This window comes from Phalangium opilio, unplaced genomic scaffold, assembly GCF_054372755.1.
Source record: "Phalangium opilio isolate 3A_F unplaced genomic scaffold, DU_Popi_V2 ptg000082l_1, whole genome shotgun sequence".
NCBI lineage: Eukaryota > Metazoa > Arthropoda > Arachnida > Opiliones > Phalangiidae > Phalangium > Phalangium opilio.
This window is the reverse complement of record NW_028324189.1, coordinates 12,986,983-13,003,448: the sequence shown is the minus strand read 5'-3', so window position 1 is coordinate 13,003,448 and position 16,466 is coordinate 12,986,983. Positions and strand designations below refer to the sequence as shown.

General features: G+C 36.0%; 1 protein-coding gene across 1 annotated transcript; it reads right to left on the bottom strand.

Moving 5' to 3' along the window:
* Positions 1-5,547: 5,547 nt before the first annotated feature.
* On the bottom strand, positions 5,548-11,212 carry LOC149651803 (uncharacterized). Its single transcript, XM_089847123.1, has 5 exons — positions 11,065-11,212; positions 7,057-7,126; positions 6,523-6,705; positions 6,335-6,460; positions 5,548-6,103 (listed from the first exon to the last, which is right to left on the bottom strand). Exons 2-5 carry the CDS (start codon positions 7,090-7,092, stop codon positions 6,044-6,046), a joined length of 405 nt encoding a protein of 134 aa, XP_089703249.1. The 5' UTR covers positions 7,093-7,126; positions 11,065-11,212; the 3' UTR covers positions 5,548-6,043.
* Between the last annotated feature and the right edge of the window lie 5,254 nt (positions 11,213-16,466).

Below are 16,466 nucleotides of genomic sequence, written 5' to 3'. Positions count from 1 at the left end.
TATTTTTTAAAAAAGCGGAGGAAAAAAATGAAGAGAAGACGGAGGAGGGCCCTAAGGCTCAGAGCGGCCAAGATGAAAGGATGGAGGAGGGCCCCAAGAGGAAGAGTGGCAAGGCTTCCTCCACCAACCCAAAAAAAAAAATAATAATAATTTTAAATGTAAGTCACAGTAAATGTTTTTACTGTTTTACAATTGCAAGATTATATCAAAAATAATAATTTTTATATTATGTTTTATGTAGGTCCAAATGTGAAATTGAAGATATTTTTTTGTTATAATATATATTTTTGTTTTTAATTTTATTTTTTTTTTTTTTTTTCAAAATTGAATTTTTTTTTAAACTTAGTAAAATAAAGAATATTGAAACTAAAGATGTAGTTCTTTCCGCCATTATTTTATTGTTATACAAGTCGGGAAAACCAAAATATTACCTCTCCGTGTCGAGAAGATTATATAACCTTAAGTATCCAATGAAAACGTCGACCTTTTGCCCTCATCCTTTCCCGCGCTTTGCGCTTCCGCATTTCATCCTTACTCTCAACATTATCTTCCTCCATTTTACATATAAAAATCAAATACTCACAAAAAGAAGTGGCAAAAACCTGCTGGCTCTTTACAACCACTTAATTTGACTTAATATCCAATTTCCAACAACAATAATATACCGGTAGTTTAATTGACAACCTACTAGCATCGAAATTCTCATAAGGAATGGCTCCCGCGGATAAAAAACGGCAATTTTCAACTAGGTGGGCGTTATCTCATAAGATTTGAAAAATATCATTTGTCTTTTTTACCAATGCCTAACCGTTTGGATTTTTTAAAGCAGTCTTAGCACCAAAAAATATTTTTGAATGAGGATAAAAAAGGTCTGTCCTCTCGTAATTTTTTAAGCTTTTATCATGATTACTCTATACAACAGTAACAAGGAGTATAAACGCATTAGTGGAAGCAGTATTTTTTTCCCAAAACAATCTCGCTTATGTTTATGCAATGAATGAAATATATCACAATGCACGGGCCTTGATAGATATAGGAGGCAATGAAGGAAATATATCGCATGCACGGGCCTTGGTAGATATAGGAGGCAATGATAATCTCTCTCTTTGCACGAGAGGTTTATCTTTAATATTTAAATAAATATAATTATTTTTAATTATTTTAATCTTCAATAATTAAAGGAATAGTGACGTGATTTAAAAATCATCTCAAATCTAAAGAAAACCTTACTTTTTTGAGAGTTTAAACTCTTCTGATTCCAAAAATATGCTTGAATAATATTTAATTATGAGGGAAAACACAGAAAAAACACTTTGAAAACTTGAAATTTGGGGGACAAAGGCAAATTTGCTAAGAAGATTTTTGGCGGGTTTTTCACCTTGCTACGTCATTCGCGGCATCTCGCGGAAAAGCCAAGCGCGAGACTCCCGAGTTTACTAATGCGGCGCGCGCGCGAATCTGAATAAATTAGGCTTAACGCGGCGCGGCGACACTAACAGGCGCGTCACGTGAGCGACATCTAGAGTGAAAATTTCTCCTTACTACGTCATCAAACGAAAGAAAATCTCAACTAGGCCTTTTCCAAACACAAAACTTGGATTGCAATTTAATAAATTGCTACGAAACCAAATAAAAAAGTAAACATATCATAATAAACTAGATTTTTCAAGGATTTTTTTCGCATTTTAAGTTTGAGGATGACGAAAATTATGTCACTAACACTTTAACATTAATAATAGTTAAATCGTTTAAAATAAAGTTATACTTATTATCTTCTCAAACTTTGCTAATATTGACGTTTAAAGTGAAGGGTACCCCTCTTCCCGCTTTCTTCAAATTTTGGGGTATATATACGATTCGTTTCCATTATAATAGTAAGGAAAAACCGCAAATGCGAAAACCTTTGGTAGCGATCCTACCTTAGGGAGGCTAGACGTTTCTCGTAACCCTAGCTGATCGCCGCGTATATCCTAAAACCAAACGATGATAATGGAGTAGAAGCCAATGATACAGATTGGTGTCTATGTGGAATAGACGGAAGACCAGTGGATGGTGGTGTTAGAAGGCAGTGTAAGTGCAGACGGGTGTCAATGTGGGATTGACAAAGAACAGAAGATGGTGGTGATTAGAAGCCAGTATGTACAGACTGGTGTCCACGTGGAATGGACGAAGACCAGAAGATGGTGGTGATTAGCAGCCAGTAAGAACAGACTAGTGTCCGTGTGGTATGGACAAAGACCAGAAGATTGGTGGTGTGAGAACTCAAGTAGAGGAGCCATTTCCGTGACTGTGAAAGCAGTTCGGAAATGGCGAACACGTTTGCTCCGATACGCAAACTGCGAACGCGGTCACGTGGGTGTAACAACGGACAGACAGACACACACACAGACAGACAGACAGACACACAGACAGACACGGCCGTTACAGAACCTCTCCTGGACTACGTCACACGGAGAGGTAAAAAGGTGTTCTACATCAGTTCTTTGAATAAGAATGTCAAGTTTTTGGTTTAAGTTAAGAATAGGAAGGAAAATTCCGTGAAATTAACTAATATTATTTCAATAGTTAGATTGGAGGGAATACATAGCTTACACGCAAGGAGGACTCATACCTTTTGTACAAGGAAACCAGGCAACTTAAGAGTGTGAAACCGTCCGCTTCTGCTATTTTACACTTGAAGTCGCCTGATCTCCTTATGTTAATGGTAGGAATCCTTCATGATATGTATAGTCAAGGCAAGGATAAAGGACGCGAGTGGAAACGCTCCGCGTAACGTAGCTTTGTGCGTGCTGACAACCAATGAATGAAAGGAATTTTCAGTTTCAAGATTTAAAATCCAGAAAATCAGCATTCCTTTCGTCTGTTGTCAGCACGCGCAAAGCTATAACTAACCACCATGGTCAAGCTTTGCGTGTGCGTACGAACGTCATCAATGATGTCAACCCTGTACAGATGTATATGACAAGAATCTGCGAGAATGTGAATTTCACCAGCCTGTATTTGTTTACCTCTTAGGATAATCGTGTAAAAGTGAAATAAAAGTCATAATTTTTTTGGGGGTGGCTCAAATTTCCATTAAATGGACACAATTTGTAGATTCACTATTGAGGATTTAGATAAAAATGGTCTGGATATTGCAGGAATACGTAGATGAAAGACACGGAACTGTATAGGCACCAACTTGGACTAATCAACTTGTTGCCAATTTTAGGTGTTGCTTAATACAGTACCATCAGGGAATAAGCTATAGAGTGCTGTCATTTGTGACGTCAGATCCAAGGTTAAACGTCACGAGTCTGCCTTTGGCAATGGGCGGCCATGACAGTTTCCTTTTTTTCTTTATGGGAAAACAGCATGGGTGACGTCACACCGGCGCTTCTGACAGCACTCTATAGCAACAGTCACAATAATCCCACAGTAACAAACATAACCATTAGATACATCAAGTTTTTCGGTACAAAATTGATATTAAAATAATTGGTTTCGAAAAATATATTTCAAAATAGAGTTGCGAAAAACTTTGTTAAAATCGCAAATGAGAACACGACGTTTTAACGTTAATTAACACATAACAGTGTAAACAACCAACGATCGAGAATATGAACTTTATAGTATATCATTGACCCAAGAAAGACTCAAATTTCGCGCATTTGGGAAACTTATGAAACTAGCCATAAGAAGGCCCTAGCTACCACTACTCCTTGGGTGGGAAAGCGAGTCAGCTGTTACTCTAGGCGCAAGGCATTGGAAAAATAAAGGACTGTTAAAAATGTGAGCCGCCGCCTTTTTAGCGTTCTGTCCATTGCTACTGGCGTAAGTAGCATTACCCGTGCCGCTTGCACTCGCTGAGTTTTCGTCATTATCCATTTTAAAGCCAAGGATTACCGATTATTTAAAGTCAATCCCGGGTTTCGTACACCATGTAATAACTCTGGGAAAGCCGTTGAATTTTTGCTCTAACTCTCGGACTGAAACAAGAGCTAGTTTGCGTTTGTATTGACTATTCCAAGTCCTTTACTTTAAAACAGAGTCCAAATTTCTATCTTTCAAGAAATTGCAAGTGCATAACAACAACAAAAAGAAAAATACTTTATTTTCCAAAATGACCTTTTGGGTCCGTCCAGGAGAAAGTTTCAAACAGTTCTGATTTTACAAAAAGCTCGCTCGCCTTTCAGGTGAGGGCTTTACAATAGGCAATAGTTTCTGGCGCCATGTAGACCGAAACCATTGCCTTCACAAGACTTTACCCAAAATTTCCCATAGAGTAATGTCAGTTCTACTATGCAAACGTCATACCATAGAGCAGTGTCGGTAGAGGGGGGAGTAGACTGTTTATCCCTCCCTCTAGGCGCGCTTTTGTAAGAGGGGATACTGTACGCGCCTGGTAGGGGGATGACACTTAGCTAAGAGATAGAAGGGTATGACGTTTGCATACGTAGAACTGACATTATTCTATCTCTTAGCTCAGTGTCATCCCCCCTACCAGGCGCGTACAGTATCCCCTCATACAAAAGCGCACCTAGAGGGAGGGATAAACAGTCTACTCCACTCTCTACCGACACTACTCTATACTGATATAACTGATAAGAAATAGCCGAAGGAAGCTTCCAAGTAATTGGCGACCCTTTTCTTAAAATAGTTTCATTACCCATTTTTCAACATTGACAGTTCCCATAGGTAAAGATTTTAAAGGTATACTAAAAATAGAAAAAGTTAAGCGCGTTTTATCCACACATTTTCTCAATATATTTAACAATACTCCTTAGAATTAAATATATTATATTCTTTAAAGGGTTTGAGAAGCTTCGTTTGAAAAACCTCTGATTTATATAACAAAAGATAGGATTAATTACTGTGAATTCAAAAATATCAAGCTTTTAATTCTCCGATTTCTGCTTATTTGGCCGCAATATGCATTTGAAAATGCTTCATATGAAATGATTTGAAATACACTTTTCATGAAAGGCTAAAACGTTTCCCTGTAGGCTGACGTCACATATATTTTTCACGCGAGATGGTGCCACTCTCTCCGCTATCAGACCCAGAGTTTAGACTGGTGAGAAGCATGGACAAAGCTCGAGACGCGTATACCTCGCGCGTATAGGATTCCCGCGCTTTTTTTCCTCACGTCATAGTGATGTCATCAAACGGGCGAACAAGCTCAAGAAGACAAAATTGTTGATATATCGAAACTGAGTTTTCGTGATTTTTCAATGGATTTTAAAAATAGAAACTATATTATTCAATTATATTAAAAACTTGATATTTTGAAAGTAGAGACTCTAAAGTGTAATATAATACCACTTTCGTGCTAAAATATGATATGAAATTGTAAATTCGCATACCCTTTAACCTTGCGTAAACTTTGGTTAAATCCTTCCTAATGTTTGATCCGAGTTATATTCTATTTTTGCCAGATTACTGTAAGGATGTTCAAAAATGAAAAGTTCGCGTTTAGTTGACAACATTATGAAAACTTCGTGTCTTTAAAACCTTTTGAAAGGAAAATCCTTTAATGTTTTTTTTTAACTTTGTTGTTTCGTTTTCTTTCAAGTTTGTGCGATGTTAACATGGCTTTAAAGTTTAAAATTTTATTAAAACATTCTCTTAAAAATACAATACTGTTACAATCGATGGTACATACATCGCTCAAAATTTAAAATGTTTACACAGCGAAAGCCATATATTTTTAATTTTTTATATATAATATTAATTAAAAATTACGTTTTAAAATTGTTTAATTGTCAAGATATTAAAATAATTTTATTCTTTTAAAATATAAGATGATTGAGAAAGACCAAGCGTTAATACTTTTAAACATTTAAAAAATGGTTCACATTTGCATATAAATTTTCAAATACATATACATTCAATATAGTTATTGCTAATTCAAATAATTTTAAATATTAAACAGAAAAACTTTGATTTCTTCTAGAAGGCTCCCGCATTTAAGGGGGTTGATTGGTTTTTGGTATTTTTTGATTTTTTTGTTGAGGTTTTTGATGGTGTTATATTTTTTATTATGAAAAACGATGGTAGTGTTTTAGAATCTTGTAAGGATTGAAGTAATACCGTGAAGAATGGCCGCAATCATTCCAATTACCTGTAATTTTAATTAAGTTAATTATTTTCAATTAAATTAAATTAAATTACTTAAGTTCAATCAACACGCAGCCCAAACCACTTCTCTTACGAAGCTAAAACTATAGTTTAGCAGGAAGTTATTCTAAATCTGCCTCCATATTTTAAAATGGCGTCCAGATCGTAACCTTTAACCTTAGCGTTGTGACTGACTGACAAAAACTAATTGTTTAATATTGTAATTAATACTAACAGCCCCAGCAATTCCTGGTTGTTTCAAATCCTTAATTGTAAATGAATCAGCATCGGTACTGTGAATGATAGCCGCAATTCCACTAGCCATGTAAAAGATTGCCATTACTCCATTGAAAGAAGTAAACTAGACAAAAAAAATCATGGTTAATATCAACGATTATACTGCTTTAAATTGGCATGACTTACAAATCTCGTCTTGGTAGCGTCATCCCTGGTTGAAACCATAAGTACACCAACAGTACATGCGATGCAAGAAGTGATGAAGAGAAACATATGGGCGCTGTTACCGGCCACTAACCAGTAACCTTTATGGGACTCTGAACGTGTCACAACTGAACCTACTGTACCCAAGCAACAGAAACCAGCAACCTGTTGCGCAACAGAAAATGTAATCAAAGTGTTCTAATTAGTGCCAAGAAAAGGACCATTTCTGTTTTTTATGTGAAAGAGCGTGTAAAATACTGAACATTTTGCAAAGTAGAACTATGACGTATCTACAATATTAATGAAGGTATGAATTATGAACTTCCGGTGAGTTAAGCCTAACTGTCGTCCAATTGAATTTTATACCTCAACATCATCTCTTTTACAATTAGATCTAGGCTATTTAAAAGTAAGTTAACTGTTTACATATTATTTAATATTGTTTATAAACATACGCTCTCTTTTAAATAATTAAATTGGCCATTTAAAATTAATAATAAAATTAAAATTACTTACAATACTGAGAACGAGTAGAATATCAAGTCGATTCATATTGATACGGAGTTTGGATGTAGTTTATTTAAAACTGCAATTTAAGAAAATGAATGAAACTCGTTAGGAAAAATTTATAGCTGATGTCAGTGAATGAGAAAGCAACAATATAATGATGCTCTGGCTTCTTAGAAAGTAACAACTGGTGTTAAATTCAATTTGAAGAAATTTAAGTAGTAGGAAGAACCGGAGGAAAGAAAAAAAAAACAAAAAATAAACTGACTTTCCAACGCTTTAAAAACGCCCACTTAAGTTTCCGCATAAGTATATAAGATATGTTCCATAAGTATGACGCTTCCTATACTTCGTAATGCTAGAGCTAGTTCCAGAACGACTAGCAAGAATTGAAGTCCTACACTCGGTGGTTAATTTTGCAGGACTTCCATCTAGGCCCTATTTAGTCTGTACTAAGCCTTTGACATCGCCTCACCAGGCGTCGCTTTACCTCGAATCTATGACCTACTTCACTTCATGATAAGCTCCAGTTTGTAACCAGTGACAAACTTATGGAGCATGTATTATGATCTTATGGTTTCCGCCTAGCTGCACCGTCCGACAATAAGCAAGCTTCCTTTTTATATTACATTCCCAAATTAGTGATTTACGTTATGGTTTTTCGGAGAATATTTAAAACAGTACCTAATAGTTGGAATTTTACCCGTTGACTAAATAATACTGAGTTAAAATAACCAGTTTATATAAAATTCCTAGCTGCCAATTTTTTTTATGCATATTGATTGGAAATAAATTGATCCTGACTCAGATAACGATTTGCATTTTATTTTATTAATTTCGCAACAAGTTAGTGACATCACCTGTTGCATTCCATCCGTATTCCCGTATATACCCTAGATTTTAGTCAGTATATTTATTTGGCAAAATACCACGGCGTGTTTTCGTAATATTTACGACACGGCGTGGGTGTTAGGCTTAATTTTGTTTACGCCATCGTGCGATGTCTAGGTGTTTTATAATTTGTATTATTCCCACGTTGATAATATAACAGCTTTTAGATTGCTTTAAGGCCGACTTCCATCGAAAAGGGTTCTAGTGAACTGAAAACCGAGTATCGAGACTAACAATGAAGCGAACGTGTAGATTTTCGAATCCCCGCTGGGTCAAAAGTTGGAAGGGTTCTCGCTAACTGAAAACCGTGCAAAGAGGGCTCTAGCGAACTGAAGATGATACAATAGAAATCCTTTTAAATTTATTTCCTCTCGAATTTTTGCTTTCTCCTGAAGGAAATTCTCTATTGTGTATCTTCAGTTCGCTAGAACCACATTGCACGGCTTCAGTTAGCTAGAACCCTTCCATCTTTTACCCCAGCGGGGATTCGAAAATCGGCACGGTCGCTTCATTGTTAGTCTCGATGCTCGGTTTTCACTTCGCTAGAACTCTTTTCGATGGAAGTCGGCCCTTAAAGCATAAAATGAAAAATGATCAGGAATGGAGTGCAACTATGACATAATTAAAATAAAAAACAAGGATAGTTAAGAGTGGAATGGGAATAAGGCTTATGAAAGAGTGTTTTACAGTCTAGAAAGGGTGTTTTTCTACACCTAAACTTAGGTGTTACTGTACTATCAAAGGATGCAAAGATTTCAAAATAATTTGTTGGATAAAGTCATTTAATTACGACGTGTTTTCGGTTCACTAGCTCTCAGGTCAAACAAAGGGTTACTGTTTTAAGGCAGAATTTATCACGATACATTTCATACATTTTCCCATGACCCCATTTTGTTGACTGAACATACCTTAGTCAGTAGCGCAATTAACAATTACGCAATATAATAAATACTAAAAAATCCAATCCCACGATAATTTATCAAATAAACCCAGTTTTTGAACAAGAGCCATTTCCCGCTAAGGAAATCCTTATATAGGGGTACTCCTAAACTTTAGGAATAAAATAAAACATTTGGTTCATTCTGCGAGGATTAACTTTTGCATTAAAGATTTCTTTCAAGATTTGCGAGCTTGATAACTGATTCTCATTTCCTCCGAAAAAGCAAGCCGGGCCGGTTTTTTTTTTTTTTTTCCTTCTTAAAGGCCGACTTCCAGCGAAAAGAGTTCTAGCGAACTGAAAACCGAGCATCGAGACTAACAATGGAGCGACGGTGCCGATTTTCGAATCCCCGCTGGGGTAAAAGATGGAAGGGTTCTAGCTAACTGAAAGCCGTGCAATGTGGTTCTAGCGAATTGAAGATACACAATAGAGAATTTCCTTCAGGGGAAAGCAAAAATTCGAGAGGAAATAAATTTAAAAGGATTTCTATTGTTCATCTTCAGTTCGCTAGAACCACATTGCACGGCTTTCACTTAGCTAGAACCGTTCCAACTTTTGACCAAGCGGGGATTCGAAAATCGGCACGGTCGCTTCATTACGAGTCTCGATGCTCGGTTTTCAGTTCGCTAGAACCCTTTTCGCTGGAAGCCGGCCTTTAAAAGCGACTTCAGACTTTTTGTGAAATAATACCTAAACAACGCTTTCAACTTTACCGAAGAGAATTAAAAATACTTGTTCAAAGGGACAGTGAAATATATATTTGAAAAGCTCAAGAAGTACAGGGTGTTTCTGAAATTAAGGGGGATGTTCTTTGACCAATTTTGAGTTGAAAGTGTTATATATCACATTTTGTAGTCCGGGTCACAGTATTTTATAGATGACCCCTCAGATTTAATTAAAAAAACTAAAAGACAATGATTTCTAATTTACAATTGGAGCTTCAATTTTAGACAAACAGAGTCAAAATTGGTTCAAACACAACAAAGTTACATTCTTCTAAAAAAAACAAATATAATTTTGAAGACTGACTTTAAATCTTAGAGACAGTATTTCATAGCTCCTTTCATTAAGCAATTAATACTGAATAATTAATAGAGATGATTTTAATTATAAACTACCAAAATGACAAAATTTGTAGGGAAGGCAAAATTATTTTCTCATTAGGATGAAACGCCTCTAGCTAAAGTTATATTTTTTATTATTTTTTTTCCAATCTAAATAAATAGTAGCAAGGAAAACCGGATGCCGCTATCTTAAAGCGGGTTACGAATAAATGGGGTTAGCCTTTAATACCAGTACACTCTTAAGATGAAACTAGTTCTGAAAGGATGGCGTTTCTGTCTCCCCTTTGAGAGCAGTTTCCCTGACAAGCGAGTCGGCCGACGCCCCGATGACGGAAGAACTAAAGTCAGAATGTCTTTGCAGTGAGATAGATATTAACTATCCCTATATTTGCTCTTAACTCCATCCCAGTCAAGTTAGATTGTCACTACCACTACCCTTTTCCGTAATAATAACAATTTATTAATGTTATTCCACATTAATTTGGGGAATTTTATCAAGAATTCAAATATTGTTTTATTAAATTAAGTTCACGGAATTAACAGAATAAATTGGTAACGAAGATGAGACAAGGTACCTGTTAATCTCGCCTCGCGTTTCCTTCTAAGGCTTCCAATGGAAAAGTTAACTATATCTCTAACTTTACTAAATTAATAATTTTAATCGTGTTTGAGTTAAAGTCACGGCGTTTTAAAAATTAAAAAAAAAATTAATTCCTTAAAAATTTGGAAGCATTTCTTACTTTCAAAACGTAACGTGAGACTAGAGATCTTTTACTCCAGCTGTATAGATAGCAAACTTGGCTAAAATAGCACGGTATTTTTAAAATATTTAAGCATAAATTTATTTAAAATTTCTCGGTTTAAGCGTGGCGCTTCAAATCTAATCATTTCATAAATCTCCAAGAGTATCAATTAAAAGCTCAAAAGAGATAACGTAATTTCTTCCGAGTGCCATTCAGAATTATGACAGATTTATCACCAATGATAACACCTTATCAGCAAAGTTACTACACATTTCAATAGACGGCATAAATCAAAAACATTTAAGTTATCTCACCCTCAATTTCTAAAAAATTATAAATTCTAAAAAATAAATAGAAGAAATTAAAAAATTATATTTACCCAAATTTTATTGTCCACCTTTATGGGGATCTTTCAGGGTGTTAAAATTTTGGTGAAGTGAAGTTAAGTGAAGCGATTCGACCTGACTGCTTCCAATCGGGGGCTGAATTAAACTGTGGACTGAAATGGAAGAGGGGTTCAAAATTTTTCTTTTTTTATTTAGCCGAGTTTTTCGTCCCCTTTTTCTTACAGAGCCGATGATCTAAGCGTTACAGCTCGTGAACGGAGAGAGTATAGAGAGTGCCATGGAAAAATAGAGGGTGGAGAGTTACGGAATATACAAAAAAAAAAAGGCTGAAAAGGGGAAGGGAGGGTTGTAAAAAGAGGCCAGGCTCATTACCATGGAGTATGAAACAATGGAGGTGAATGGTAGTTCGATATGGTTTAAGAGAATTAATTAATACCTGAGAAGGTATTCACGTGGAAAAAGGAGGGAAGCGGACTGGTGATGGTAGATGAAGGGTACTAGTTGATTAAAATTGAAAAGTTATTAGAAAAATGATGAAATTGTGAAATAAAATTTTGATTTATAAAGGTAACTCGAGGATGATATTTGTAAATTTTCGATTATATCTCTTTATTGACATAAATCACGAGACCGCAATTTTACACCCTTGCACAGAAAGGGCAGGAGATAAGGCATCCCCTAATCATATTTTTGGAAAATTTATTATGCTTTCCAGCAGCCCAAACCACAGTCTATAGCAAACAAAATCACTAAATGTCAATTCATTGTCATAACTAACATTGACAGATTCGAGCATTTACACACACGATCACAGCAGCTTCTACTCCAATCTTCATTCATCCTTACCGACTCTATCCTCATTATCCCTTGCGTATACCTCTCTCTCTCTCTCTCTTACACCTCACCCACCCTCAAAAATATATAATTCCTTTCCCGGAATATAACATAGTATACATACATACATATATATATTTATAAAACCCCCTCTCCCTTCTGAACCTAACCAATACAAACCTGTTTGCCAGAATATTTTTTTTATTTTATTTTTAAAAAAAATTACATTGTAGGTTTCATTCCTACACATTTGGGGGCCCCCTCCTGTAGTCGTGCTCTCTGTTATGATGCTGGAATCTGACGTAATTTGCCGTTTTTGAATCTCACCCCATCCCCATACCCACCATTCACATTCCCGCCAAAACCATAACGCTTTCTACAATACGTAGGAACAAAAATTGGCGGTGCCTCTATAACCCATAACCTTAATTACAATTTTATGGATGGTAAAGGCTATACGTAAAGATTTCTTTATGACATACAGTATCTGGTATGTGTAGGCAGCGGCTTATGACGCGTTTTATGTCTTCAACATGTTGAGTCTGATGACCATAAAATTTGCTCCGGAAATGTTTTGGAACTGGTAATGTAAAAGGTCACCTAAAGTTTTGTTATGGAACTTTAGGCTTTCTTGACCCGTGGCCTTTTGGTTCGGTTGGGTTCAAAGAACTATTTATAACCTAATCGATATTGTTTGGTATCGTGGCTCTAGCCTAGCTGGAGTCGCTGGTTGATTGATATTAGTAAACTGCATGCCTTCATTCAGTTGCATCCTTTTGAACTTTAAGAGAATATTGGTTGTATCAAGAACCCATATACGATCCGAGAACGTACGTGCGCGTGATAGCTTTCCGTGGGTAGTTATAGACCCTCCATTTAGTTCAAGCGAAAGGCAAGACTTATCACATTGCCTCTAATGGTGCATGCTTTTTGACTCGAAGGGTTCAAATAACCTAAGATGGTTGCCCAGCTCCTGTTGTGTTTGCTTCTCTTGCGGTCTCAAGTGTGTCAATACAATCAGGGGAAAACCTGAAAAATCGCGGTGTAGTTCAATTCTATCTTTCAAAGTTCTTAGGTTTTATATGGGTTCTTTGTTGTATAATCATTAATCTTCCTGGAACCATCAAAATTAAATTATTTGTCGATATAAAGCTAGAAGAATCTTTCACGGTATTTTTCGTAAATGAAAGGGTCAAAGTTGAGATAATTTACTGACGTTTCAAACAAGATATATAGGTTTTCGAAATTTAAACGTTTTATTTAATGTTTGTTGTATATTAAAATGCCTGTAATATCCTCAAATTTGTGAATGTACTCACTTGTAGAATTATCACTCTAACCCTTGACCTATAACTAGTTTTGTTTGGAAGTTTATCTTAATACTATACTAGACGCTCACTAAGGAAGCTTTCTTATCTTATCCTCGTTTATCTTGAAAAATTATATTGTTCATATCTTGTACTGTAATATGTCACAGAAACTTACGTATTCCGACTATCCTAGTTAAAGGCCGAATTCCAGCGAAAAGAGTTCTAGCGAATTGAAAACCGAGCATCGAGACTAACAGTGGGGCGACCGTGCCGACTTTCGAAGCTCGCTGGGTCAAAAGTTAGAGAAGGATTCTAGCTAACTGAAAGCCGTGCAATGTGGTTCTAGCGAATACGTAAGTTTCTGTGACATATCAATGTACAAGATATGAACAATATCATTTTTCAAGATAAACGAGGATAAGATATGAAAGCTTCCTTAGTGAGTGTCTAGTATGGTATTAAGATAAAATTCCAAACAAAATTAGTCGTAGGTCAAGGGTTAGAGTGATAATTCAACTAGTGAGTACATTCACAAATTTGAGGATATTACAGGTATTTTAATATACGACAAACATCAAATAAAACGTTTTTTCGAAAACCTTCATATCTTGTTAAAACGTACCTTTATTTATTGATTTTAATTCATTATCTTTCAAATATAACCTATATTATACGAGTTAGATACCTGTATATTTTCCATAATATATTTTTACCTATGACAAATAATTAAATCATGCATTTTAAAGAAATAAATTTATGATTAAATCACCACTACATTTTATGCGTAATTTTTGACATCACCCCATTCCTTCCCACGCACCTACTACAAACTCTGTATAAGAACGTCACATGATGTCATTAAAGTAAATACGTCACCGTCTATCATTTACGAGTATAGGCTACACAATATCCTGTTTTGTATTAAAATAAGAACCGCGAAAAGTAGCGCGAGCGGTTTGGGTGGTATTAGGAAATAGTTTTTCATAAACGTAATATTGACGAAAGGTTTGTGTGAAAAACACTGCTTGAATTATAATAGCCCAAGGCCGATGTACTATATCTTTTTTTTTCAACCCCTTCAATTACGGTAAAAAGATTAATTAAAAAAACAACGTTTCTTTTTACTGTATAATAATGCGTTTGTGGGCGGACTTGTCTTCAATTCAATGGTGTCAGATACAGTGTCTTTAGAATTAGAACTTCTTTTATTTGCAAAGTAAAGTTCTGAACAAAGTCAGTTATATCTTTTGTTATACCTACTATCATAAGTTTATAAGATATGTTCACCATAAGTTTGTCACTGGTTACAAACTGGAGCTTGTCATGAAGTGATAACGTAGACCTGTCATCATAGATTCGAGGTAAAGCGAGGCCTAGTGAGGGGCTGTCAAAGGCTTATATAGTACAGACTAAATAGGATCTAGATTGAAGTGTTGCAAAATTAAAGGCCGACTTCAACGAAAAGGGTTCTAGCGAACTGAAAACCGAGCATCGAGACTAACAATGAAGCGACCGTGCCGATTTTCGAATCCCCGCTGGGGCAAAAGTTGGAAGGGTTCTAACTATGTTGTTCTAGCGAACAGAAGATAAACAATAGAAATCCTTTTTTCCTCCCAAATTTTTGCTTTCCTCTGAAGGAAATTCTCTATTGTTTGTCTTCTGTTCGCTAAAACCACATAGCACGGTTTTCAGTTAGCTAGAAGCCTTCCATCTTTTGCCTCAGCGGGGATTCGAAAATCAGCACGGTCGCTCCATTGTTAGTCTCGATGCTCGGTTTTCAGTTCGCTAGAACCCTTTTCGATGGAGGTCGGCCTTTAACCACCGAGTGTAGCTATTCAATACTCGCTTGTTGTTCTCAAACTAGCTACCATAGTAAGTCTCTAGCGTTACGAACTTGTATAGGTATCGTCATACTTATGGAAGGAACATCTCTTATAAACTTATGCTAATATTTGTTCCCAATCAAAATTTATTTAAAACTATTTCAAATACCTACAGGACATTTTGAATAATAGGTCCCATTGTTTATCTAGCCTTTATATTAAAAAGGGCCATTTCATTTCCTGAAATTTAATTCTAAAAAACAGTTTCAAATACTTGTAATTACCGATTTTCTGGCTACTACCCACTTTATTCCCGAAGAGATGAAGTTAATTTGTTTAAGGGAACGTAAAGCGTCAATTAGGTCATTTCAGAAAGAACATATTAATTAAGCCGCGCTATTTGTTTCAAGGTTTTTTTAACTCCATCTTTGGCCCTAATCTGTTTTAAATTCGTCTTAATTTAAATACCACAACAACCGCGGCGGAATTCCAATTTTATGAAAAAATGAGGAACAAACTGATAAGCACATGGATAAGCGGCGTTTCAAGATCGCGCCTAGTTGATTTAATATTTTGAAAATATTAATTTATAGCGACATCTGGTTTATGATTCGTGCATATTAATAATTAATTTTCTTAATTTTAATAAGAAATTACATCGCGAAAAATATAATTAATTCTACAGAGAGGTATGTACTACCAAACTTGAATATTGTCACTATTACCAGAAGTGAGATGAGACCAGAAGTACTGAGCTAACCAAATTCTTCACTCGGCGAAAGTGAATATTCTTGATAACCTAAGACCATTAACAACCCCCGGGACTGGCAACGCAATAAGATCCTCGTATTGAAGTTTCCGCCTCTAGGAGTTATGGCTCTTTTCGCGACAAGGGTGCCACCGAGCGGCAACGGATAGAAACTTATAGGGTGTACAGAACTTCCGGTTTCGTATAACGCTTAAAAAAATAAATAAGATCGTCTTCTTCTAAATTTGGAGGCCGAGGCCCCAACGGTTTAATGTACAATCATGATAAAATAGCAAAATAATATATCGCTAGATTAGCTTGATATCGGCACAATGGTAGTTAAAAATATATGTACACGCTAACATTTTCATTCTCATCTTCTTCGTTGTGATCCGCCATTTTTAAATAGCAAAGAGAGGAACCTGTAAACCGGAAATTCGGTACACCCTAAAAGTTTCCTCAATATACCGCAAGGGTCGCTAGGATCGCGCGTAACAGAAAGCCACGAAAGGTAGAAAGCTTGCGTTGCGAGTCCCGAGGGTTGTTAATGGTCTTAGTGATAACACACCAACGGTTAGCCCTCTAGTAGCAGTTTCTGAATTTTCCCTCCAAAACGTGAGACGCTCGCGGTGGTAGACGGCCGAACTAGATTCAAGCACCCGCGTCCGTGTTCCGCCGCTTTAGGTTGAAGGGAAGGGGGTAGGAAATGTTTTTGGAAC

What these genes read in the sequence shown, in the direction of transcription:
- LOC149651803 (XM_089847123.1), bottom strand. Translation starts at nt 7,092, where the DNA reads ATGAATCGACTTGATATTCTACTCGTTCTCAGTATT. An exon ending in TTCTACTCGTTCTCAGTATT is followed by an intron (nt 6,706 to 7,056) that starts GTAAGTAATTTT and finishes GTTGCGCAACAG; the next exon opens with GTTGCTGGTTTCTGTTGCTT. An exon ending in AACCAGGAATTGCTGGGGCT is followed by an intron (nt 6,104 to 6,334) that starts GTTAGTATTAAT and finishes TTAAAATTACAG; the next exon opens with GTAATTGGAATGATTGCGGC.